The sequence below is a fragment of the Malaclemys terrapin genome, chromosome 1, assembly GCF_027887155.1.
Source record: "Malaclemys terrapin pileata isolate rMalTer1 chromosome 1, rMalTer1.hap1, whole genome shotgun sequence".
Taxonomy (NCBI): domain Eukaryota; kingdom Metazoa; phylum Chordata; order Testudines; family Emydidae; genus Malaclemys; species Malaclemys terrapin.
In genome coordinates this window covers 224,077,576-224,102,727 of record NC_071505.1, presented here as the reverse complement: position 1 = coordinate 224,102,727, position 25,152 = coordinate 224,077,576, and the positions used below count along the sequence as shown (strand labels likewise).

Below are 25,152 nucleotides of genomic sequence, written 5' to 3'. Positions count from 1 at the left end.
GAATAGATTTTTGACATCAGAAAGCTGTAGAAATGTTAAACAAGTTATCAGTCAGTAAGGTTTCACATACTGTTTTCTTATTTACAATATAATATGAACAGATGTAATTTGTCCCTGTCTACAAAATCATCAGCACATGCAGAGGCTTTCAAAATCATTTAATAATGAGTAATGAATCAAAGAATATAAGAACCATTGGTACTATATTTTCAGGTGACAAATAAGAAAACAGACTTTTAAAAGTCTGTGATTTCTTGGTTCTGAACTTTGTAAATTTGAAGTTAGACTTTCCCTGACAACTAGCTAGATCTACAGAGTAGTTTCTTGCTGACAAGTTGCATCAGTAATGAGCCCCTAACGAATGCATTTATACATTTGCTTTGGGGAGTTGGATAGTAAATAGCATTTTCTTAGGAACAGGAAGAGGGGATCAAAGGAAAATAAGCTACTCTGACACTACCAGAAGCTTTGAAAACTGCCTTTTGAAAACAAAACTGTTTTGGTTATGAAACTTGATGCATGCATAATGTGGTTGTTTGAGCTATTTTGTAAATAAGAGGGGGTAGGGAGGAAGTAAATCTACAATATAGGGATTTTAGCAGAGATGCATCTTAACTTTATCTAAAAATAGAGTTGTTTTTTTTTTTTTTTTTTTTTTTTGAGGTTGTTCTGTTTTCCCAGATGCTAAGAGCAGTTTTGGTCCATCAGTCCAAACTTTATTCATATGAGGCATCCCATTAAAGACAATAAGACCACTTTGGACATAGCTCCATATCTAGTAACGGGGACAATGTTGTCCTCATTCAAGTACATTGCTGCCTTCATGACTTCAGTCGGAGAGGTGCACTCTCATCCAAGGGCAGAATTTGGCTCTTCTTCTGCTGTTCTGGTTTGCTCTTGTTCTACCTACTATGACATGGACAGATCATCCATCCCTTCCTTTGTCCGTATTTCCTGTTTGTAAAACCCTCCTAGTGGATTGCCATGGCTCTTTTTCCTCAAACTGCTTTGGACATCCACTCCTACAATTTTTTCATCAGGTCCCAATTATGTTGGCATATTAGAGTGCCTCTGTGTATGTAGTGCTGCAGAAAACAGAATAAATATAATAAAATTCTAATATGAAGAACACACAGGTCCTTTCTGAAGTCCTGGCACAGTCAAGGAATTATGATGTGATTGGAATAACAGAGACTCGGTGGGATAACTCACATGACTGGAGTACTGTCATGGATGGATATAAACTGTTAAGGAAGGACAGGCAGGGCAGAAAAGATGGGGGAGTTGCATTGTATGTAAGAGAACAGTATGACTCTGAGAGCTCCAGTATGAAACTGCAGAAAAACCTGAGAGTCTCTGGATTAAGTTTAGAAGTGTGAACAACAAGGGTGACGTCATGGTGGGAGTCTGCTATAGACCACCAGACCAGGGGGATGAGGTGGACGAGGCTTTCTTCCGGCAACTAACAGAAGTTACTAGATCACAGACCCTGGTTTTCATGGGAGACGTCAATCACCCTGATATCTGCTGGGAGAGCAATACAGCGGTGCACAGACAATCCAGGAAGTTTTTGGAAAGTGCAGGGATCAATTTCCTAGTTCAAGTGCTGGAGGAACCAACTAGGGGCAGAGCTCTTCTAGACCTGCTGCTCACATAAAGGGAAGAATTAGTAGGGGAAGCAAAAGCGGATGGGAACCTGGGAGGCAATGACCATGAGATGGTCAAGTTCAGGCTCTTGACACAAGGAAGAAAGGAGAGCAGCAGAATACGGACCCTGGACTTCAGAAAAGCAGACTTTGACTCCCTCAGGGAATGGATGGGCAGGATCCTCTGGGATAATAACATGAGGGGGAAAGGAGTCTAGGAGAGCTGGCTGTATTTTAAAGAATCCTTATTGAGGTTGCAGGAACAAACCATCCCGATATGTAGAAAGAATAGTAAGTATGGCAGGCGACCAGCTTGGCTTAACAGTGAAATCCTTGCTGATCTTAAACACAAAAAAGAAGCTTACAAGAAGTGGAAGTTTGGACAAATGATCAGGGAGGAGTATAAAAATATTGCTCAAGCATGCAGGAGTGAAATCAGGAAGACCAAATCACACTTGGAGTTGCAGCTACCAAGAGATGTTAAGAGTAACAAGAAGGGTTTCTTCAGGTATGTTAGCAACAGGAAGAAGGTCAAGGAAAGTGTGGGCCCCTTACTGAATAAGGGAGGCAACCTAGTGAAAGAGGATGTGGAAAAAGCTAATGTACTCAATGCTTTTTTTACCTCTGTCTTCACGAACAAGGTCAGCTCCCAGACTACTGCACTGGGCAGCACAGTGTGGGGAGGAGACCACCAGCCCTCTGTGGAGAAAGAAGTGGTTCAGGACTATTTAGAAAAGCTGGATGAGCACAAGTCCATGGAGCCGGATGTGCTGCACCTGAGGGTGCTAAAGGAGTTGGTGGATGTGATTGCAGAGCCATTGGCCATTATCTTTGAAAACTGATGGTGCTTGGAGGAGGTCCCGGATGACTGGAAAAAGGCTAATGGTGCCTTTTAAAAAGGGAAGAAAGAGGATCCAGGGAACTACAGGCCAGTTAGCCTCACCTCTGTCCCTGGAAAAATCCTGAAGTAGGTCCTCAAGGAATCAATTATGAAGCACTTAGAGGAGAGGAAAGTGATCAGGAACAGTCAACATGGATTCACCAACGGCAATTCATGCCTGACTAACCCACTTGCCTTCTATGACGAGATAACTGGCTCTGTGGATGAGGGGAAAGCAGTGGACGCGTTATTCCTTGACTTTAGCAAAGCTTTTGATATGGTCTCCCTCAGTATTCTTGCTGGCAAGTTAAAGAAGATGAATGGACTATAAGGTGGATAGAAAGCTGGCTAGATCGTCGGGCTCAACGGGTAGTGATCAATGGCTCCATGTCTAGTTCGCAGCCGGTATCAAGCAGAGTGCCCCAAGGGTTGGTCCTGGGACCGGATTTGTTCAATATCTTCATTAATGATCTGGATAATGGTGTGGACTGCACCCTCAGCAAGTTTGCAGATGATACTAAACTGGGAGGAGTGGTCGATACGCTGGAGGGTAGGTATAGGATACAGAGGGACCTAGACAAATTAGAGGATTGGGCCAAAAAAAATCTGATGAGGTTCAAAAAGGACAAATGCAGAGTCCTGCACTTAGGATGGAGGAATCCCATGCACTGCTACAGACTAGGGGCCGAATGGCTAGGCAGCAGTTCTGCAGAAAAGGACCTAGGGGTTACAGTGGACGAGAAGCTGGATATGAGTCAACAGTGTACCCTTGTTGCCAAGAAGGCTAATGGCATTTTGGGCTGTATAAGTAGGGGCATTGCCAGCAGATCGAGGGACGTGAGCATTCCCCTCTATTCGACATTGGTAAGGCCTCATCTGGTGTACTGTGTCCAGTTTTGGGCCTCACACTACAAGAAGGATGTGGAAAAATTGGAAAGAGTCCAGCGGAGGGCAACAAAAATGATTAGGGGGCTGGAGCATATGACTTATGAAGAGAGTCTGAGGGAACTGGGATTGTTTAGTCTGCAGAAGAGAAGAATGAGGGGGGATTTGATCGCTGTTTTCAACTACCTGAAAGGGGGTTCCAAAGAAGATGGATCTAGACTGTTCTCAGTGGTACCAGATGACAGAACAAGAAATAACAGTCTCAAGTTGCAGTGGGGGAGGTTTAGATTGGATATTAGGAAAAACTTTTTCATTAGGAGGGTGGTGAAGCACTGGAATCGGTTTCCTAGGGAGGTGGTGGAATCTCCTTCCTTAGAGGTTTTTAAGGTCAGGCTTGACAAAGCCCTGGCTGGGATGATTTAGTTGCGGATTGGTCCTGCTTTGAGCAGGGTGTTGGACTAGATGACCTCCTGAGGTCCCTTCCAACCCTGATATTCTATTATTCTGATTCTATTCTAAGATTTCTCTTTCTAAGGGATCTTATGCTTCTCTTTGTAGTTAACGTGAAGTTTCTTTGATAGATATAAGCATTGTCCAGGTCCAGTATGCTCAGTTATTCCTTTTAGAATAGAAGAAGGCATCCTGATAAATCCACGTGGAAAGAGATTATTACAAGACGTATTTTACTTCAGAACTTTAGTATAACCATAGAAAGTCCCTCTATTTGGCAAATATTCAAATCTTACCGAATATTTATAAAAGACCTTTATAGGGTCTTTAAAAAATGAAGATACCTAATTAAACTATAGGATTCTCCGGGGGGAAATCCGGGGTCATTCATTTTAAACAGTCTGGGCTAGATCTTCAGCTAATGTAAGTATAGTTGATAAAACTCCACTGAGGTCAATGGAACTATGTTGATTTACATCAGCTGAGGATCTGGTCCTTTTGAAAAAAAAAACAAATTTTATTTTATTGTTTTAAGAAAAGATTGTAAAGTCCATGTGGTTGAACCAAAGAGTATTTGGTTTTAAGATCTAGCCACAGTGTCTGTGGTGTAGCAGCCAAACGATATATCCTCCTAAGATGTGCAAGGTTTGTCTATGTCAAATATTGGCAGGGAAGAAAAGAAAACAGAGGAATGAACTGCCAGCAGCTGGCCGGCAAGGAGCAACACACATAGTGCTGTCAGCAAGAAGTTAGAGGAGTGTTGTTTGCAAAGGCGAGAGAGAAGAAAAGCAAATGTATAGTATGATGGTTGTGCAGCTGGAATCAGGGAGAGATTTATTCTTGTTTCTATTAATGTCTTGATTTGGGACCAAAGCCTCTAACCCCATGATAAGGCAGTGGTCTAGTGCTGCATCAGGGCAGAAGTGCCACCTCCCTGAATCATCAGCCCCACTCCCTACAGCTCCTCTGGGTCAGTAGTGAACCAGTGTCCTAGCCTGATGTTAAGAGCACTGTGCTGCTGCAGGTGGCTTTTTTCCTACTTGGCTAAGAGAGAAAATTAATATGTGGTCTTTAAAAAGTCACTACATATTTTTTTACAATAATTAGATGTTACACTTGGTGTATAGGCCAAGATCCAATTGGGGTAGTTACATCTCCCTTCCCTAAATTTCTGTCATAGTCACTTCCTGCTCTGAGTAGTTGCATTGCTATGTCCTGTCAAACAGTGGCTGCAATTTACTCTTCAGTGGCTTCATGTCAAAGGTGGATGAGTGATTCCTGTAGACATCAGTTAAGGAGAACTTTAGGGGTCCATCTGGATGAAAAGAGCTAGAGGTGTAAGATCGATAACACTGTCTCTGAATTTGAGCTGTGATTGACATTTAATTACTACTTCCTGTGTTTCCTATTAACCTTAGGTATCTGGAAAAGGAGTACAGAAAGGGAAGATAATTTAAACAACTACTATTGGTATTTTAAATATACCATAACCAGAAATATCTGTACAAAAACCCTAGATACTGAAGTTTATGCATATTTATCACTATATAGCTGAATGGTTACAGTCAACTTCTGGGTGTAGAGCAACTGCATTTTCTGTAGGCTGTAAGAATAAAAAGCCACTTGACTCTGTGTACTTAAACCGCTCTCCACGTGATACTGAAACTGCAATGTGTTGTGGACATGTTTGTGAGGGAAGAATGGAGATTTCACAGCTCACTTGCTTGTCATCCATCTGTACACAACTCCCACAGATTTAAATTGGTGTTACATGCACAGAAGGAAAGAAAAAACAGGTCCCTGAAATGAAAATTTATATATGGGGCAAATCCTGTACCCTCCTCTACATCCATAGAGACATGTCTGACAGCAGGAGCAGGGCAGTTCCACTGTGCATGGAAAGGGACACGATACTGAGGGGCTTTGCTCAGAGTGCTTCCTTTCTGTGCAGTGGGGACCTCAGCACTGCAAGGTCCCCAAACATATATGTTACAGTTACCAGGCTAACTGCACCTTTGACCTCTCCTGGTCTGTTTGAATGCAACTTGGTAAGGTCGCAGGCCTAAAGCCCTCTTCTCTAATAGAATCACACAATTCTCTCACTTTCAGGGCTTGTCTTCACTGCAACCGTTAGCTCAAGTTTGTACAGTACATTTGAGTTACTCCACTTGAGCTAGCCCAAGTCGAGTGTACAAGCTAGCCTAGCTTGAGTGAGAGCAGAGCAAGGGAGAGTGACCACTCTGAAACAACACGACCTACACAGTGTTTGGATTAGCAGCTGACGAGTTGTTGTAACTTGAGCTACTGCATCTCTATTGCATTGCTTGCTCAAGTGGCAGTAGCCCTCAAGCTCCAAGCCATGCCTCTGATGGGATAGCTAGCTGGAGCTTACAGCCCCACTTAGCCTGAGCCGGAGATTTTTGTATGTGGACAGGTGCCAGGTTAGAGACAAAACTCAAGTTATACCATGATCTAACAACTTAGTGAGGACAAACCCTCAGACTGGAACTTAGGTGCTGACTATGAATATCTTATGAGGCAGCCCCAGCAGTTCTGTTCTCTCTAGAAGTAATGACAGTGGTCACCAGACAGCTTCCCTAAAGCAAAGTGTTATTTATTTAGAACAAAAGCATTTAAGCAAAAACAGATCTTAAATCAATAAAACTGACTATAGGCATGTCTAGTTTACAAGGTATCTAACCATATTCCACATGGGGATCCCAGTAGGTCTAAGCTTCCTATAGACCCTCCCATCCCCAAAGACTTCTAGGGTCTTGCTGGCATGGTATGTGAGTTAAGACACTGCACTATTTATCTTCTATGCATCAGGGTCCCGTTCAAAAGGTGTTCAGTCCTTTTGATCTTCAAGTTCCCTGCCGGCAAAACAAGCTTTTATATTCCTTGGAGACAAGATGTAAGGTCCTTGAAGCTGATAGTTTTGCCCACTATCCTTCCAGTGTGTGCTGGGGTATCTATATCTGGGGCCATTGCCGCCTTCTTGTTTGTTCTTCCCATAGCCACCTACTAAACAAAATCAGTGCCTTCATACAGGAAAGTCTTATAACCCAATATGCACTAACTTCCCCTCACTCACTAGATCACATAAAGTGTTCACAGAATTATAACATCTTAGATTATCACATACCAATTCCATGTCTATCACCCCCCCACCCCGTACCCGTCAATATACAGGGATGGGGTAGAGGCCTAGGCAGACTATCAGAAGGGTGAGGACTGTCCCAGATGATCCAGTGCTATGCTGTACTCCCACCCTGCCATTCTTTGGCACTGTGAAGGCTACTGAAGCATCAGGGCAGCAGTAGAGTCCATGAAGCAGTTCTACATGCAATCCATAGTCTAGGAAGAGGCAGAAGTATTTCTCCATCCCCACTCCACAAAGCAGAACAGATTTTTTTTCTGTTTGATATCTTCTCTGCAACTGAATGTATGAGAAGCACTTTCAGAAGTGGCTGGATAAAATTTTCAAAAGCACCCAGGTCTCATTTTCAAAAGTAACATGGGCATTTAGGAGTTTAACTCTCATCAAAACTCATTGGCACGTAGGCTTCTAAGCTCCAGCGCCTCCAAGGTATTTAGGCACCTAACTCCTATTGCTTCCCTAAATTACTTTCACTAACTGCATATGTGCATTTAAGAGCAGGAACCATATTTCTGTGACAATGTTTGTTCAGAAAGTCTCGATGATTTACTTATATGACCTGCAAAATAATTTCTTTCCATTTTTCAAAAGTTTCCTTCAGAGTTTAATTTGTGTGTGTGCAGAATGCTGAAACAGTCAATTTCAGAACCAAAATCAGTAAGGGAGGGAAATAAACTGTAGATCGCTGAACAATAGTGAGCTGTACAGACTTATTTTTTCCCCCCATTTTTCTACTTAAATCCAAAATGTCATCCAGAGAGACAACAGAGTTTACCTCTGTTCTGTTAAGCTCAGTTTCTTGTTGGCATTAACAACTTCTCTGTGAAGAGATTCATTCACAGGTTGCCTTGTCTGCAGATGACAAGTGCATAGTAGGCTTCAAATGTCTAACAGCATTAGCAGATACAAATCCAATGAACTATTGTGCCGGGAAGTAAAGATGCAGATGCAACTGGAAACATGCAAACTGAATGTCACATTTAGAGAAAAACAAAAGGAATCTACTGATCATCGGGTCAATGAAATGCAAGCCAATTGCATTCATGGAAGATTAGGTTTGCACAGGGGAAAGTAAGGAAATGTGGGGAATAAAGATTCCAATAGCAATGTTAATTCTGTCTTGCTGAATGTCCTGTTTATTTTGCGGTATACATTTTACAACATAAACCCAATCCAAGAGTGCAGTGTAAAGGACCCAATCCCAGAATGCAGTGAAGAGTAAAGTGCTTGGCCAGAGGAAGATTCCGAAAACCTTGGGTTCTAATGTCAGTCAGCTCTTTTTGTTAAAAATATATATTGAATTAGAAAACTGATATCAAAATAAAACAATCTGAAAAATAATTTGGTTAAAGTTTTGAAAGCTGCAAATTTCTGCACTGCTTTGAATATCTCAGACTTTAATCTTACATAATTGTGGCCCAATACATTTGGATCCAAATATCTAGGATGATTTGAGTTGATATGTAAAATTTGAGTTTAGAACTTTATTTTTACATCAAGTTCTTTGAAGTTTATAAAGAAACCTGCTTACCAGTCCCCGTTCATTAACCCAATATAGGAAACAGTTTTAAACATATAAATGTTCCAATAATGGAAAATAATTGAAGTCAGTGGACCTCTACTCTTTACTCCAGGTGATGATCTGGCCCAAAGTATGGTTTGCATGAAAATGGAAATCATTCTTATCTGTCATTAAAGCTTGCAAACAGTCCCATGTCTTAGCCAAAGGAAGTGTTTCCTAAAATTAGATGGAAAAGCTTCCATAATATACATGGGAGAGTTTGGTGTAGGACAGCAGACAGTGTATTGTGTATTGTGTACTTTTGGTTGTATGTGTAAAATGGCCTTTACTCTCAGATGTTAGCAGAATGATGCCGTGAATTTCCCAAAAGAAATTATCTCAGCTGGAGTATACAAAATGCAAATACAATAGACCCTTCTAAAATTGCATGACAGTGTCTCATTTAGTATCTTAGGCAGTCTAAAAGTTAAGAAATACATAGCATTATGGTGAAGAAATGTAAGGTCTAAAAATGAATTTTAAGCAACATATTCATTCACTAATGTACACACTAACCAGGAAGCCATAAAGCAGCCATACTTGTTGACCTCTACCTATCCCAACAATGTTATCTCTTCAGTCCTATAGTAGCCATGCAGTTTGCGGATGCCCTGCAATCCGATATTGTCTATAGTGCAGCCATACTTAAAGGTGCCTATAACTCTCATTAACTCTGTCTCAGAGGGGTAGCCGTGTTAGTCTGTATCCACAAAAAGAACAAGGAGTCCCACTCCATGCATCTGAAGAAGTGGGTTTTTTACCCATGAAAGCTTATGCCCAAATAAATCTGTTAGTCTTTAAGGTGCCACTGGACTCCTCATTGTTTTTATTAACTATATCCTAGCTCCATACTTTATTATACGCCAAAGATTGAATAGCACTTTTTGTACACATGTAAAACAAATCATTCCAACAGTTACATTTACTAGGTGATTTGAACCCCATATTAAAAGAAAAGATTTAATGCCTAACTGTAGAAAACACTTTGCCCTTATCTTATGCATAATTATAAGTCAAAGTTTGGAAGATTTATTCATAGCAGCTAAACAATGCATGTCAAATCGGCTGCACACTACGCTGAAAATTTACCTCGAGGGTCTGAAAGGCAAGTTATCCTTTTTAGACTGTATAAACAACCACAAGCCAATTTCAATTTTAAGTTACAGTGCAACACAAATCTGAACACATAGCAAATTGATACTAATATCTTAACTGACCACAGCAATTTTAGCTTTAGTTTTTATAGAAAGAAGGCAAGTCCCAAGCCCATATGGCAAAATTCTGCTTTTGCTTACCACAACTGAAGTCCAGTGTAACACCATTGAGGAAATATATCTTGGCTTTGAAGACCATCTCTTTCCAATTAGAATTGGAGAGGTAATATGGGAAACCTATCAAGACAACCTAAGACAACCTTCATTCTTTCTCATCACCCTCACTCCCTATCCTGTAACAAAATCCCTGTAAAAGATATTCTATGAAAAGGGTTCTGATATAAATAAAACTAGATGTCTCTTTTTTTATATATAACAAACAAGTGATGCAAAGATATAGATGAGAGATAATAATACAGGTCAGTACAAGGAAACTGAAGCTAATTTACATACTCACAAAATATGAGAAAGATTATTGTAGTCAAATAACCACGTGATGAATGTTCACCATGAGTAAGTAGGGGAATTATCAACAGAGCTAGAGAAAAGAGAGAGGAGAGAACATCTGAAGTTTGCTAGGGTCTATTGTGTCTCAGTTATTGCATTTATCGTGAAAAAATCTGCTGGAAATAACCCATCTGCCTGAATAATTGTAGATGCCATCAAAACACTGGGTGAGACGCAATACAGTGCTTAAAAGTGTTTGGGGTATGTCCCACATCCAAACACAGTCCTAGATAAATGATTATACTATGTATTATCATAATTTATGTATTATTTATACATCACCCAGATTGTATTAGTTACTTGGGGCCGATCCTCAGGTATTGTAAATTAGCATACGGTAGCTCCATTGACTGCAGTGTTGCTATTGAGATGTTATCTACCTACCTCTTATTACCATAGTTTCTAAGCACCCCAAGGAGTTTATAGATCCTGTTATTTGATGTGCTTGGGTAGACCCTGCACATGCACAGAGCTCCACTGAAATCAAATTATAAACATATTTCCAGGTTGTTTCAAATATAGGTCAAATCCTCTGCTTATTTCTATGCATTCCTTCAGCAACCATTATAAATGCATCATACTGTGCATGAGAGCCAAGCAAGCAAACCTCTCCAATATAAAAGTTTCTAGTCATCTCTGAATGCCTGATTTTGAGAAGCACCTGAAGCTCCCATTGCTTTCATTTGGAGTTGTGAGGGCTCAGCACCTCTGAAATACCAGCCCTGAATGTCTTAAGTACTTTTTGGAAGATTTCAGGGCACAGGGTGCTATCATAATAGTACTATTAAATAACAGTCACAAATTAGAACTGATACAGAACTTCCCCACCACCATTACATTCTACTTCACATTGCATTATTCTATGGATTAAAATGTCTCCATTTTCAAAATCAATATAATAAAATATGGAGGTATGATTTTTAATCAATCCATGCTCTTGACTTTCTAGGGGAATTTTATATATATTTTCTAGACAGGCATTTGGATCAATTTTTTCCTGATTGTGACCTTACAGAGTCATGTGAATGTTTTGCCTGTATGCAGAATCACCTGTCTTCCTTGGGTTCTATTGATTGATGTCATGGCACATTATCTATCCAATCTATTGCCTCTTTCCAAAATCTCCACTTTCCATTTGCCGTATTTCAGCTCAGAATGCTAAATGAGTGTATGCAAGTATATATGGTTCACTGTATGTGCTGCAACTTCTTGTCTTGCTGTCAGTGGTTTTATTATTTTTCATCTTCACCTCTCAAGTGTTGCGCTCAAAGACTAGGTCTGAAAGTGATAATTACTTCCCCATTGCAGAGACAGACTGATTTACATACTTATCAAGGGGAAACTTGATGACTCTGAGCTTATCACAGAAATTTGAATATTTATAACCTGAAATCTACAAAAGCTAAAATTAAGACATGGATGTCTAGGTCTTAGTTACTGTACTTGGGCATGTTTTTACACAGCACCCAGATTGTATGAGGTACTTGGGGCAGATCCTTAGGTAATGTAAATTTGCATAGCTAATCAGTGGGTTTTATATCAGATCAACACATTCAACTCTTTTCAGAATTCTTGTCTCAAAGCCGTTATAGGAAGATTAAGTTCTGCTAAATTGATATTTAGCTTGTAGATGTTGGAATGCAAATGTTGCAACATTTATTTTTCATAAGGAAAAAATATTACCCTTCTGAACACCAAGTAGGGGTGTTCCTCCCCCTGGCAGCTGGTACTGCCGGCCCCCCAGGACTCTCCCCTCCAGCATCTGGTGCTGCAGGCTCCCCCTCTGCACTGCCCTCCCAATTGAATTAGGGGTATTTATGGTATGTCATGGACAGGCCATGGGCCCTGACTTTTTTTTTCCAGACTTTTTTTTTTTTTTTCCGTGACCTGTCCATGACTTTTACTAAAAATATCCATGATTAAATCGTAGCCTTACCCATTATCTGTCCTATCCAGTAGAACTTCAGCTGGAGCTGTTCCACATTCCTTCTGCAGCATTCTGACCATCATGTGGATTGGTCGCACTTGTGCAGAACTGCCCTATGTGGGAGTAAGAAAGCTGCATGACCTTTAGTGTTGTGACAGATGAGTCAGGATTGGGTCCTTTAGTGATTTTAGCAGGCATCTGTGTTATTTCAAACAGACGGACAAGATTCACATTTTAAATTGTATGGAAAACATACCTGGATTATTCGTTTTAAATGAAAGTGAGTGAATTTATTAAACAAATACATGTATATCACACACACATCTTGAATTAGATTTCTCTTTGAAAAAAATTCAGAATTGAGTGCATTGGGAGATTTGCATGATTCAGGACTGCAGCACTGGGCAATGTTAATAGAATGTTAAAGTTGAGATTCAGTATGAGTTGTACTGAGTTAACCAGGATAAGACTGTAGAGATGAAATCTTACATTCTCAAAGTCATCCCAAAGGATAAGAGTCAAGCTCCAATCAGCTATACTCCATCACTCCATATAAATTGATGACATCACATTTTAAAAACCTTTCTAGGAGACAGCACGTGCAGATCTGACACCTTATAATATTACTTAAAGCAAAAGTGGAGCAGGATATAAAGATGATTCTGCTAGGATATTTGCATATGGGCATTTCAAGGGGAGCTTTAGCTGGACTTTAAAGCATTAATCCTATTAATTAATTAATGTCAAACCTTATTTTTTAATGCCTTCATTAATGTGTCTCTAATTAAAAAAGTAAAAATGAGACGTGTACGCAATGATCTGTGACATTATGTGCTACATGGAAATGATTTAGGTCATTGGTTCCCAAACCTGTTCCGATGCTTGTGCAGGGAAAGCCCCTGGCGGGCTGGGCTGGTTTGTTTACCTGCCGCATTTGCAAGTTCAGCCGATTGCGGCTCTCAGTGGCCGCAGTTCGCTGCTCCAGGCCATTGGGAGTTGCTGGAAGCGGCGGCCAGTACGTCCCTCGGCCTGCGCCACTTCCAGCAGCTTCCATTGGCCTGGAGCAGCAAACCACGGCCACTGGAAGCCGCCATTGGCCCAACCTGCGAACACAGCAGATAAACAAACTAGCCCGGCCCGCCAGGGGCTTTCCCTGCACAAGCGGCGGAACAAGTTTGGGAAACACTGATCTAGGTTTAGGACCAAAGATGATCAAACTCCTGGGATGACAGTGCTGGGAGAAACTGTCTTATATTCTAACCACTCAGCAATCTTTCAGAAACTACGTGGCTCTTTCAGCGTCACATTGGCTCCAGGGTCTTGGGCTCCATCGGCCAAACCACATTCTGGTCAATCAATTGCCCTGCAATAAAATGACATGTGCCCCGGGAGCATCTGCATCCTTAGGGATTAACACAACTCTTAACTTTTCCAGACCACAATTTTCAAGTGGATCTCCTCAACTGACAGTTCTGTCATTTGGGAGTAGTTGTAGAGTGCCATAAGTGTATACAGTGGATAATGTCTGTGCCCTGAACAAAGAGGCAATCGCAACAAATTCACTATTGATTCAGTAGGGTTATTTTTTTGCTTATTTTCTCAGGATCACACAAACTTGGTTACATTGCTTCCTTGAATGCTGCCACAATGCCAAACTGAGGCTGGGTCTACACTACCCGCCTGAATCGGCGGGTAGAAATCGACCTCTCAGGGATCGATTTATCGCGTCCCGTTGGGACGCGACAATCGATCCCCGAATCGACGCTCTTACTCCACCAGCGGAGGTGGGAGTAAGCGCCGTCGACGGGAAGCCGCAGAGGTCAATTTTGCCGCCGTCCCTACAGCGGGGTAAGTCGGCTGCAATACGTCGAATTCAGCTACGCTATTCGCATAGCTGAATTTGCGTATCTTAAATCGACCCCCCCCGTAGTGTAGATGTAGCCTAAGTTTCTATTCCTTCCTACAGTCATGGATAAGACTGATTTCTAACTCTAGTTGCCCTTCTGGCAAACAGTGTGTAAATTACACTTCCCTGCGCAATTGAACCTATAGTCATCAAACTTGGCTTTAATTTTTAAGCTTCATTTAAATCTACAAAACAAACAAGTCTTAAAAATTTAGACCCAAAAATAATGTATTGGAGAAAGTACTGAACAATTGAAAAAGGAGGATTGTAATGGAATTTGTGTTTCAATCCTATGTAGTGGTTGCTCCCAATATAGATATAAGTGTGTGTGTGTGTGTGTATGTGTAAAATATACACACAGTTACACTCCATGTAATATATTTATTTTATTGTTTTTCTTACCATTTTTAACACAATTGAGATACTGTATGGGTAGAGCTGGGTAGGAACTGGATTTTTCATTTTGCAGGAAATTCCACAATTGCATTTTTTTCCCCTGTTCTGGAACGGAACAAAAAACAAAGAAAAAAATTCCAAGAAACAAAATAAAAAAAAAAAATAAAAAAAAACACATTTAGGGGATATCAAAATGTTTTGTTTTGATTACATTTCATTCCAATTTTGACCTTTTCAAACTTATAAAAAAATCTAAGCAAAACAAAATTTTGACATGTTTCAGTCCAAAAATGTCAAGTGGGACATTTCAACACTATTAAATTGATGTTTATTTTAAAACAAAATTTCATCAAAATCTATTTTTTTTTTATATTTTGCTTTCAATGGAGCTGCCATTTTTCATCAAAAAAATTTTGATGAAAAATTTCTAATCAGAGCTAGGTAGGGCTCATATTAACACTAACCACATCGTTGAAACACCCTTTAGTGTGCCTTATCTTACAGTAAAATACATCGTATTACTTATTTATACAGTGCTCATTCCAAAAGGTGTCAGTGTTCAAGGAGAAAATAGAAATGCAAGTTCTGTTTTATTTTTGTGATACTTAATCTCCAAGCACAGCAAAGTGTGTTATTTGGAATACTGAAAACTTAGGTTGCTAGAAATAAATTGTTGTCATTTTAGTATTTATTAACCCTGCTGAAATATAATCAACCAAATGCTGACTTTGTTATTACCTTATTATGACCCTGATCAAAAAGGCCCATTGACACCAATGGGAATGTTTTCATTCCCATCAATGGTCTTTGGATCAGGTTCTATATGCAATTTGTTGCCTTTCTGGAATAGATACTATTTGCATGGCCTTTGCATGAGTCTAAACTCACTAATGATGTTCAGACTAGGTCAAATTTTATCCAATACTTTTTTTTTAATGGAGTGCATTGGAAAGGGGCGTTTCAGATGAATATTTCCTGTTTTGTCCCAGTTCATGTAGAAAAATGAATATTGATTGTTCGTGAATGAGAAAAGGAGGCCTAGATCTCGTGCTCCATTTGGTGTGCTTTTAGTTATTTCTTTTAATATGATTTATTACATGGTAATAATTGTATTTTTTTCTTTCACATGCACATGGTGTCATACTCTGCAGTTCTTAAACTCTGGGGTGAGCCTCCCAAGAGAGTGCGGCAATGTGTCAAGGGAGACATGAGGCGTGTCCTTTTTTAGAAAACAGCTCTGGCTATCAGCCCTGGGTCGCTGGAGCTTATGCAAAAGGACCATACACATCTGGCAGGCAGAAATAAAGGGGAGAGCCAGAGGCCCGCCACTCGGGCTTGAGCTCTCATCCCCTCCCCCATCCTCCCATTCCCATCCTCCCATTCCCTCCTGAAGGCGGCTCCAGCTGTCAACTCTGGGGTGGCAGCAGCAGCGCAGAAGTAAGGGTGGCAAGGGGGCACTAAGTCAACTGTGAAAAGTGATACTGACGAATATCACTTTTCACATTGCCACCCTTACTTCTGTGTTGCTGCTGGCATGGTGTTGCCTTCGAACTGGGTGCCCAACCAGCAGCCGCTGCTCTCTGCCTTGCCTTCACATCTGGGTGGTGGTATATGTAGTTGGGGAGGGGGACGTAAATGAGTACAAACACAGAGAAGGGGGCCCGATCAAATAAATTTGAGAACCACTGGTCAAGAGGGATTACATAATTCTAGTTCATTAAGAAAAATTGTTTGCAGATTTTAAATAGAAAAGTGTATTAGAGTAAGTCATCTTGTCTATTCTTCACTTTTTTAAATCATATGTACCCACACAATGTCCAACCTAACTTTCTGACTGCATCACCACCACTTTATCAGCAGACACGACAGTGTTTAGGAAGCACAACCAATGGAAAACTGCCTTTTTCTTTCTTTGGCACTTAGCCTACTTGCTCCAACAAGCAAAATGACTTGTCAGATGGAGTTGCATGAGCTGTTAACCAAATCCCCCCACAACCCACCAGCTTTCAAATGTCAGCCTTTGTAACAGATTTTCCACAGCTCTGTTGGGAAATTTCAACTCCCACCAAGTTTCAAAATTTATGTTAACAAATTCTCCTATTCTTATATAGCTACTTTTCTCCTATTTTACAAACCAGAACAATAGACACTGCTTATTTAACTGGTTGTATCCCTTTAATTAGAGCCCAGTCATTAAAGTCAGTAGGAAATGAAGGCACTCAGCCCCTTCCAGTAAGTGCTCAGTACATTACAGAACTGTGATTTTACTGAATTGCAACTTGCAAGGGAATTGGTGAGCAAAAGGATGAGGTAACTGCTTCTAAGCCAGAACAGGTTGATAATGACAGAAAGCCATTATAATCTGAAAACTGTTTAAGTGGCCTCACTCCTAATGAAATGGATTCTGTATTTCTGGGTTCTTGCATCATGCTACTTAACATGGTAGCTGAATGCTTCAGCTGGGGAACCAGTTTTTAGTGGACAGAAGAACAAATCAAAATAGCCACCCACATTGTCACCTTTCTTGACTGGTTAAGCAGAGAGGATGAGGAGAATGGTCATGGAGTTTGAATTATCTTTCTACTGTATGGATCTTTTGAAGAACTAGGTTAAGGCTCATTGGCAGGGCAGTGTTGGGAAGGGCACACTTGTTTTATTTGTGCTGTATTTTTTCCTTGATCTGTGTGCAGTGACAATAATCCTACATTTCTTTCAGTACAAAAATGTACTTTAGCATTAGGCCCTAATTCTCATTTACACTAAAGCCCCTTTACAAAACTTGAGCAATGTAAAGGAGTCTTAAAATTGGTTTAAATGTAATTTACCCCCATTGCAAGGCCTGTTTACAGTGTCAGAGTAGGGTGAAGAGCCCTCTGTATAAATGAAAATTAGGCCCAAAGTATTTTGAATGCTCACAACATATCCATGTGGCTCAACTCTTAAAATATATAAATTTACATTTTGAAACTTTTTCTCTAGTTTACTAAGGGTCTATTCTGATCTGCCCAAGAGCATGTTTCCAACTGTGATTGATTGGCAGAGTTAGATAATGAAATCGTGTAGCTTCAAGAGGCACTTCTTCTCTGTATTATTACTCTTTTAAGAGTGCCTTATTCTAGCACATACGCTAGGTGAGCCATGCCTCTTCTGAAGGCCTCCATGTGGCAAAGCTCTAGTACATTGTTAACTGTACTTTGCATACTGTGAATCTTTCAGTTATGATCAACTGTTTCAGACTCCTTGTTATGGGGTTGCTGCTTCTCTGTGGAGCAGCCCTTTCCTCTGATGTGCACAAATCTTCTCGTTTTATACGTCAGGAGGCTCTGCAGCAATCAAGCCACAATCTTGATAGCAGCAAGCTCTGTGGGGTAGCCACCTAGTTGCTCTGCATGGTGCCAGTTGCTATATATAATAATGTTTTTTTTAAGGAAAAACATCTGAAAAATTAATAAGGGCAAAAATGTCTATTTCTTTCAGGTTATAAATAAAAGTTTAAATCTTTCGGTTTTGTTTTTTCAGGAAAGATTCTGGATGTGCTAGAGAAATGGAATTTGAATGATAAGACTCTTGTATACTTCACATCTGACCAGGGGGCACACGTTGAAGAAGTCTCTAGCACTGGAGAAGTCCATGGGGGGTATAATGGAATTTATAAAGGTGAGCTTCTTGTAATGATTTTTAGAAACATGTGTCGAAAATTAGCTGCTTACTCTGCACCATTTGTAATATGCTGTAAGCCCAAAATGTTCACATCTGGATTCCTAACATTAAACTTCTAATGTCCAGAACCTAAATCCATATTTAGACACCTAAACGTAAATGGCCTGATTGTCAAAAGTGATGAGCATCTGCAGCTCCAGTGACTTTAGTGAGATTTTTAGGTGTCTAGCACTTCTGAAAATGCTTTTAAATAGACCAGTGAGCCATCCAGAAAGAGATATCAGTGCAACAGGCTGAGATACCTGATTAGGTAGTAGAAGAAAGGGAAGGAATGAAGAGGTAGCTGTGTGTCATCAGAAATTGTAGCCAAGTGAGTGGGTGAAGTCACATAGAGAAAGGGTGTAGAGAGAGAGGATGAGCGAGCCAAGGACAAAGGAAACACCCATAGAAAGCAGCAGAGGAGGAAGACCCAGTGAAAGAGATGCTGAAAAATACCAAAGAGATAAGAGGAGAACCAGGACAGGACAGAGTCATGAAAGCCAGAGGAGCACAAGATTTCAAGAGGAGGGTATGATCAGTGGTGTCAAAGGCACGCAAATTAATTGCTTTTCTCCCACTACAGCTATTGCGACAATCAATGCGTACTTCAAATTCAAGTAATTCTGTAGCGGCTTGAGACCATCAGTAAGTTTACCTTATTGTAATAAGACCTGCTGTCCATGAGATCATACTGCTGTAGAGGAGAATAGTGTTTTTAGCAAGATAAGGTGAACATCAAAGTAGCAAAAAATCTAGCTGAACAGATGATCTTTTTCTTTTTGTCTGTTCATGTGTCCCTGACTCGATGTCACTTGTTGACTCATTTCATTTCAAGCAATAGCAGTGCAAAATATGCAGATGAATTTGGTAACTCATTCAGACAAAGGGGTCATGATATGCACATGATTATAGTATACAAGGTGATTCTGGAGAAGGGGAGAATGAAAAGAGGAAGAAAAGAAAGAGCGGGAGGGAAGAAGAGGATTACTTCCCTTTGATATCACAATCCCACTCACCAATACGTACCAGATGGAGAGGGTGGGGGAATATTAGGTGAGGGAGAAGGTAAAGAAGAGAGACAGGAAGAGAACTGTTACCGTTCCACTGCACTGTGAAGTTTTCATTAGTACCAGCTGCTAAAACAGGGTCTGATTTTCAGCGTGGAAGTGGCAGGTACATGGCATTTCTGAAAAGCAGGCCTGTGATGATGAAAGTGAGCTTAACTTCCATCAAAATAGGAGAGAGATGCCTAGTTCTTGTATGGACACGTTTAGATAGTCTCACTCTTTCCAGAGAAAATTTTGTGAAAATGGTGCTTTAATTTTTGTTTCCCTTCCTTTTTTGGGTGATGGAGGGAGAGAATTGGAAAACCAGTCCCTAAATTTACCAGCTGTAATTTTATAGAGCAGGTAGCACATTGCCTTTGAGTATGATTTCAGAGAAGAAGAATTAGAGGGAGGGAAAAGAGCGTCACAGGAAGTAATAAAAGTGTAGTAGGGTCACCTTGTGAGGAAGCTATATAACTTTAATGTGTTTATAAAGTGGGTGAGAAACAATCTCAGATATGAGTAGGGCAAAAATTGCAACAACCACAACTGTGGAGGTTACAGAATATACAAGGGGTCCTATTGTACTATAGAAATTGACAGCTGGAGGAATCTATCATTATCCTGAATCAGAACGATATTAATACTTAGCCCTTATGTAGCACTTGCCATATTCAAAGCACCATAGACTTACACATCTGTAGCTGTAGGCATGCCCCAATTAATTTTGGAAGCTCTAAAAATGTTAGTGCTTTAGAACGTCAGACATAAAATGGGGGATACAATCTGAGAAAGAAGATGAATAAATCTGGGGAATGTACTTTCCTTTGGAACTTTCATTTAACATAGAGTATTATATTTCTACTTATATAACAGTGAAGAATTTGAAACAATTCAATCTTAGTTGAATCAATATGGATCTGATAGCTAGTGTGGCCTAAAGAAGAAAACAGATCCTTTGGGGTTTTTTTAAATGTATTATTAAGTGATTTACAGATTCCTCTTAGATAAGCTGATAAATGCATTAATATATTATGGGTGGGAAGATAAGCAACTTAATAAAAGACATTTATAATGAAACTAAGATGTTTAAAAGATCTCTGCAATCACTTTAATTTACCCTAACAGATTGAAAATATAGTGGATTATATTTTATCTTTCACACTCTACTCTAAAGCCCCAAATCAAAAGGCATCTTTTTAACATTAAGATATGTCATGCTTGATTGTCAAAAGCTCACAAAGGGAAATGGACCATTAGACACATAACTAGTTATTTTTATGTGTGAAGACCCTTTTTACATACACAAATTGGGTGTGCAAGATCAGTACATTTGCATGACTGACCTTCTGAAAATCATACCTGTTATGTCCTAAACTATCAGGCACTGGATATTAATATATGTAGAAAATTAACTGGACTAAAAAGCTATCCCTCTTGCTTTTGTGTATGTATATTGGAATTTAGCTCATCTGGTTTAGAGGAATAGAAAGTAATAGGTGTACTTTATGAGAGGGGCATCTCAGTGTCTGTGCTGGGGAATCTCAATAATACGCCTTTCTGTATATGAAAGTGTGAACATTAATCAAACCTCTTGACTCTCTCATCAAAGATGTAGCAGTCTATTCAACAGTAATTGGTTCTGCCCTAAATCAAAAGCTCACAACAGATCTTCACAGTTTGAACTCACTAATTTATCTTGTTACACAGCCAGGTCAGTCCCAATAATAAAAGTTAGGGGCTGTTTGGATGGAGTGTCTGGTACCAGCTAGCTAGATTGCAAAAAGGTGACATCACTATTATTATTTCCTGAAACTTTGTATTCTGATTATAGTGTGATCTCTGAAAAGCTGGATACAATGCAAAATTAAAACCCGACATTGACACTGTAGTTAACTAGCTCTTTGACACCATCAGCAAATAAACAAATCCTGCTTAAATCTTCACTGTCCTCCTCTAATTAACCTGAATGCTGTTACATAATGACCTATACATTTAAGGATTGCCATTAGACTCATGGCCCATCTAGCCCTGTAGCCTCTTTCTAACAGTGGCCAGTACCAGATGTTTCAGATGGTGCAAGAAACCCAACAATAGGCATCTTTGATTATATTATTTTTGTATTTGGCACCTTTCAATTTCATTGAATGTCCCTTTGTTGTTGTGTTATGAGTCAGAGAAAACAGAAGATCTCAATATGCCTAATGTACACCATTCATAGCTTTGTATACTTCCATGATGTCCTCTCTTACCTCTCTCCTTCATAAAATAATCAATCCTAGACTCTTCAATATCTCTTCAGACAAGAGTTTTTCTTACCCCACAATTGCTTAGTTCTTTAGAGACTTTTTCTGAGGGACCTGTCAAAGACCTTTTGAAAGTCAAAATATAGGTGGAAACGTTTGCTCCCCTCTAATCCTCCAGTACAGTAGCTGAATGTAATGAGAGATTGTATATTTTTGCTAGCAGCTCAGCTACTTTGTATTTGTACATTTGGATGTGGTGAGTTATTGGTTTTTTTTTTTAATTATTGATTTCTTCCAGCACCATTTCGGATTCCTCAATCTCTGAGGCTACCTCATCTTCATTACCAGAAGTGAGTTGGTCAAAGATAGGTATCTTCTCCAACGTGCTCGTCAAAATCTATATTAAATCTCCTAATTTCTCTTTTACTCACTGTAAATTATGCCCCTGTTTTTTGGCTTTCCTAGAGTTAAAATTTCAAATATTGAAGGATATCTGTTTGGTTCAATTAACTTCTTGAACCTTGCCATTTAGCCAGGGTAGTTTACTTCTGGACTTCCAGGTTCTGATTTTGTTGTGAGGTATGCAGACCTTCTCAGACATTGTTCTCCATTGCCATATGTAAAGTCTTTACTTACTATACTTTTGACTTTCAGGGCCTTATTAACTACCTCATTTTATTGACAGCTCCCTTTCTAAATTCGGTGTTACAGTGTCAATTTTTTGCAGCTTGCCTTTCCCTAAGATGTTTAACATAATTATATTGTGGTCACTGAAACATACACAGGAAAAGCTTTTCATGGGCTAGCCTATCCAAGCTATCTTGAATCCAGCTAGTTCATGTAAGAGTAGCAATGAAGACAGCATCGTGTGGCTTTCAGGGCAGGTAGTACAAGCCAGATACAGGGCCTGGCTATGTACTTAGCTCACTAGCCCACTCTCAAGCCAATGCTGCACTGCCTTCACTGCTGGATTCAAGATAGTTTGGATAGGCTATTCTGTGCAAAGCTTTTGCTAGGCAGACATACATGCACTAACTGTGGTTGAGCTAGTGAGCTAAAAATAACAGTGGCACGGGCAGTGGGATGGACTAGCTGTCCCAAGTACAATCCCACCGAGAACCCTTGGTACTTAGGGTGAGTAGCCAGCCATACCACAACCCATGCCACTGCAGCTACACTTCTATTTTTAGCATTCTAGCTTGAGGAAAGCTAGCATGGGTCTGTCTATCTGAGCCGGAAATTACACCTTTAGCTCGGGTGTAGACATACGCAATGCTGAAAATAGCCTCTCCATTGGTGTGCTCTGGAGCTGTTCCAAGAAGCAATCACTTAAGCCTCATTAGAAATGCTGCAATACTTCAGTATAGATTCTCACTACAGCGATGGGAGGGGTTTGCCTGCTGGCATAGTTAATCTGCCTACTCAAGAGGTGGTAGCTTAGTTAATGGAAGAATTCTTCTGTCAACCTATTACTGTCTATACTGGGGATTATGTCGGCTCAGGAGTGTGGATTTTTCACACCCCTGAGCAACGTGGCTGGGTCGACCTAACTTTGTAGCTTAGACCTGGCATTAGAGTGTTGAGAAATTATTTCTCTAAACTTTCTCCCATTGTGCCATTTGCAGACAGCTGATTTCCCCAATTATTATCATTTTGTTGGGTCTGATGTGATGCTGATGCACCTTGGTTTCGTTTGGTTAGGTCCCTTTTTATTTATTGGTACTCTGTCTAGCCATCTTCTTTCAGATACACACAGACAGAGAGATATCAGATGTCTTTTGCATCCAGTAATCATTGGAGTGGGGACAATGTGTTCCCTATGCATTTGTACGGTGCTTAGTGCAATGGGCCTTGATCCTGAGTGGGGCATTTAGATACTATTGTAATACTACCATTATGTAATAACTAATATTCTTGATTTTTGATTGTGGCACCCCTATTAAAGTTTAAAACATTCACACTAAACAAACTCATTTGAATTATATTTGACTCTGAAGTTCCATATGCCTTGAAGGTTCTCCAAGCTACTGCTCCCTCCTCTGATTTAAATGACTGAATCTTTTGGATTCTACACTCATAGTACAAGCTATTACAATTATCTTCCATTCCAGACTCTTCCTCCCTGATATAGCTGAACAGCTGTACAGGAGATAATATTCATTCTATTCCAAAAATAAGATACAAATAGAAAAATAAGAAAATAGTGAAGAGAGCCAAGTTAACTGATTCCTGATTGTGCTCTAATACTATTACCTCTAAATTCTGTGATTCTGAATACGTTCATAGCTAATGTATCTATTAAGGTCTATTGGAGGATGATTCATACTATCAATGTCTGCTGAAGACTCAGGCCCTGATTCTTCAACCCTTATTCACATCTAGTAGAACGTACTTATGTGAGTAGACCTGTTAAAGATAAGCAAGGGGTGTAAATTATAATCTTCTGCAATGTGATGTGCTACAGTGATAAGCTTCTTCATCAGTGTTTCTTAAAACTATTAATTAACAAGTTGTTAATTTTTTTTGAACTAGCATGCAAATCAATTTGACAGTGTTTATGGTATTTTTGCTGCAGAATTTAAGTTAATAATACTATGTGAAAACTGACTCTTATCAAAGTCAGCGGCAGTTTTTCCATTAACTTCAGTGGGCCAGGACTTCATCCCGTCTCTAGTTTATTCTACTATTGTACATCTGGAATGATCAAACCATCCTGACATTGCAAATAGAATACACTATCCTGAGCAATAAGGCTTTTTGTTTGAGAAGAGCATCAGCTTTGAGGCAGTTTGCATTCACCATCTCTGTTTGTCAATTCTTCTTGTATGAGAACCAGGACAATTCAAGTTAAAAAACAGAACAAAAACCAAAACCAAAAAAATAAACCAACACTTGACAGAACACTGAAAATAGATAAAGCAGAGGGGTTAGCAGATGGTCTTGCCATTAAAAATGGTGTGCTGTTTGAAGACCAGAAATAGCAACACATTTTTATCCTAGATATTCAGAAACAAGAGTCCACTACAGGTGAGCAAAGTAATTAATTTCTGCTTATTCTCTCTTCATTCAAAAGAATAAATAGGCTGAGGGAGGCCACTTCCTGTTGTGCCTGGGTAGGAAGAAAAGTTTACCCTGATTAAACTCCAGTGAGAGAGAGAAAGAGAGATGTTTTCAACAGTTTTGATCATTCTGTGAGAACCAAGCCCAAATATTAATAAGTCTGTGCAATAGAATCAGTGTCCTAATTCATCTTACATACAAAGTCTATCCCAAAATATTTTACAAAGTTAAACGATAGCAGTCAATGTGAATTAGAGGTTTATGCAAGGGAGCAAAATATAAAGTTTTCAATGGAAATGGAAATTTGGGATCTCTCTGTAGGTGACAACACAGAGTTGTAGCTGTACTTTTTCTGCACCTACAGTTTTTTTTCTGAGGAAAAGGGGAATATCAGCTATTAAACATAAGGCTGAAGGCCATAGTCACTCAGAAAGTGTAAACATCAATGCATAAAAATACAACCTGTGTTGTTCTTCTTTTAAAGAGACTTTTAAAAAACTTTGAGAGAAAATCTGTCTCTGTGTGAGGATGCATATTACTGCCTAGGTGCTGCCAGCATATGGACTCATGGGCTATTCCTCCTCCTCTTTTGTAGTACTGCCAACCTCAAGTATTCAAAAATCATGAGT

General features: G+C 39.8%; 1 protein-coding gene across 5 annotated transcripts in view; it reads left to right on the top strand.

Moving 5' to 3' along the window:
* STS (steroid sulfatase) overlaps positions 1-25,152 on the top strand; it is a 153,667-nt gene that overhangs the window by 65,797 nt on the left and 62,718 nt on the right. For 4 of the 5 annotated variants that reach the window (XM_054008226.1, XM_054008216.1, XM_054008248.1 and 1 more), the window contains 2 exons: positions 17,992-18,129; positions 23,767-23,859. In XM_054008226.1, the coding sequence (XP_053864201.1) occupies positions 17,992-18,129; positions 23,767-23,859 (231 nt within the window). The remainder of the gene's footprint in view (positions 1-17,991; positions 18,130-23,766; positions 23,860-25,152) is intronic. The other variant, XM_054008233.1, reaches the window with a different exon arrangement.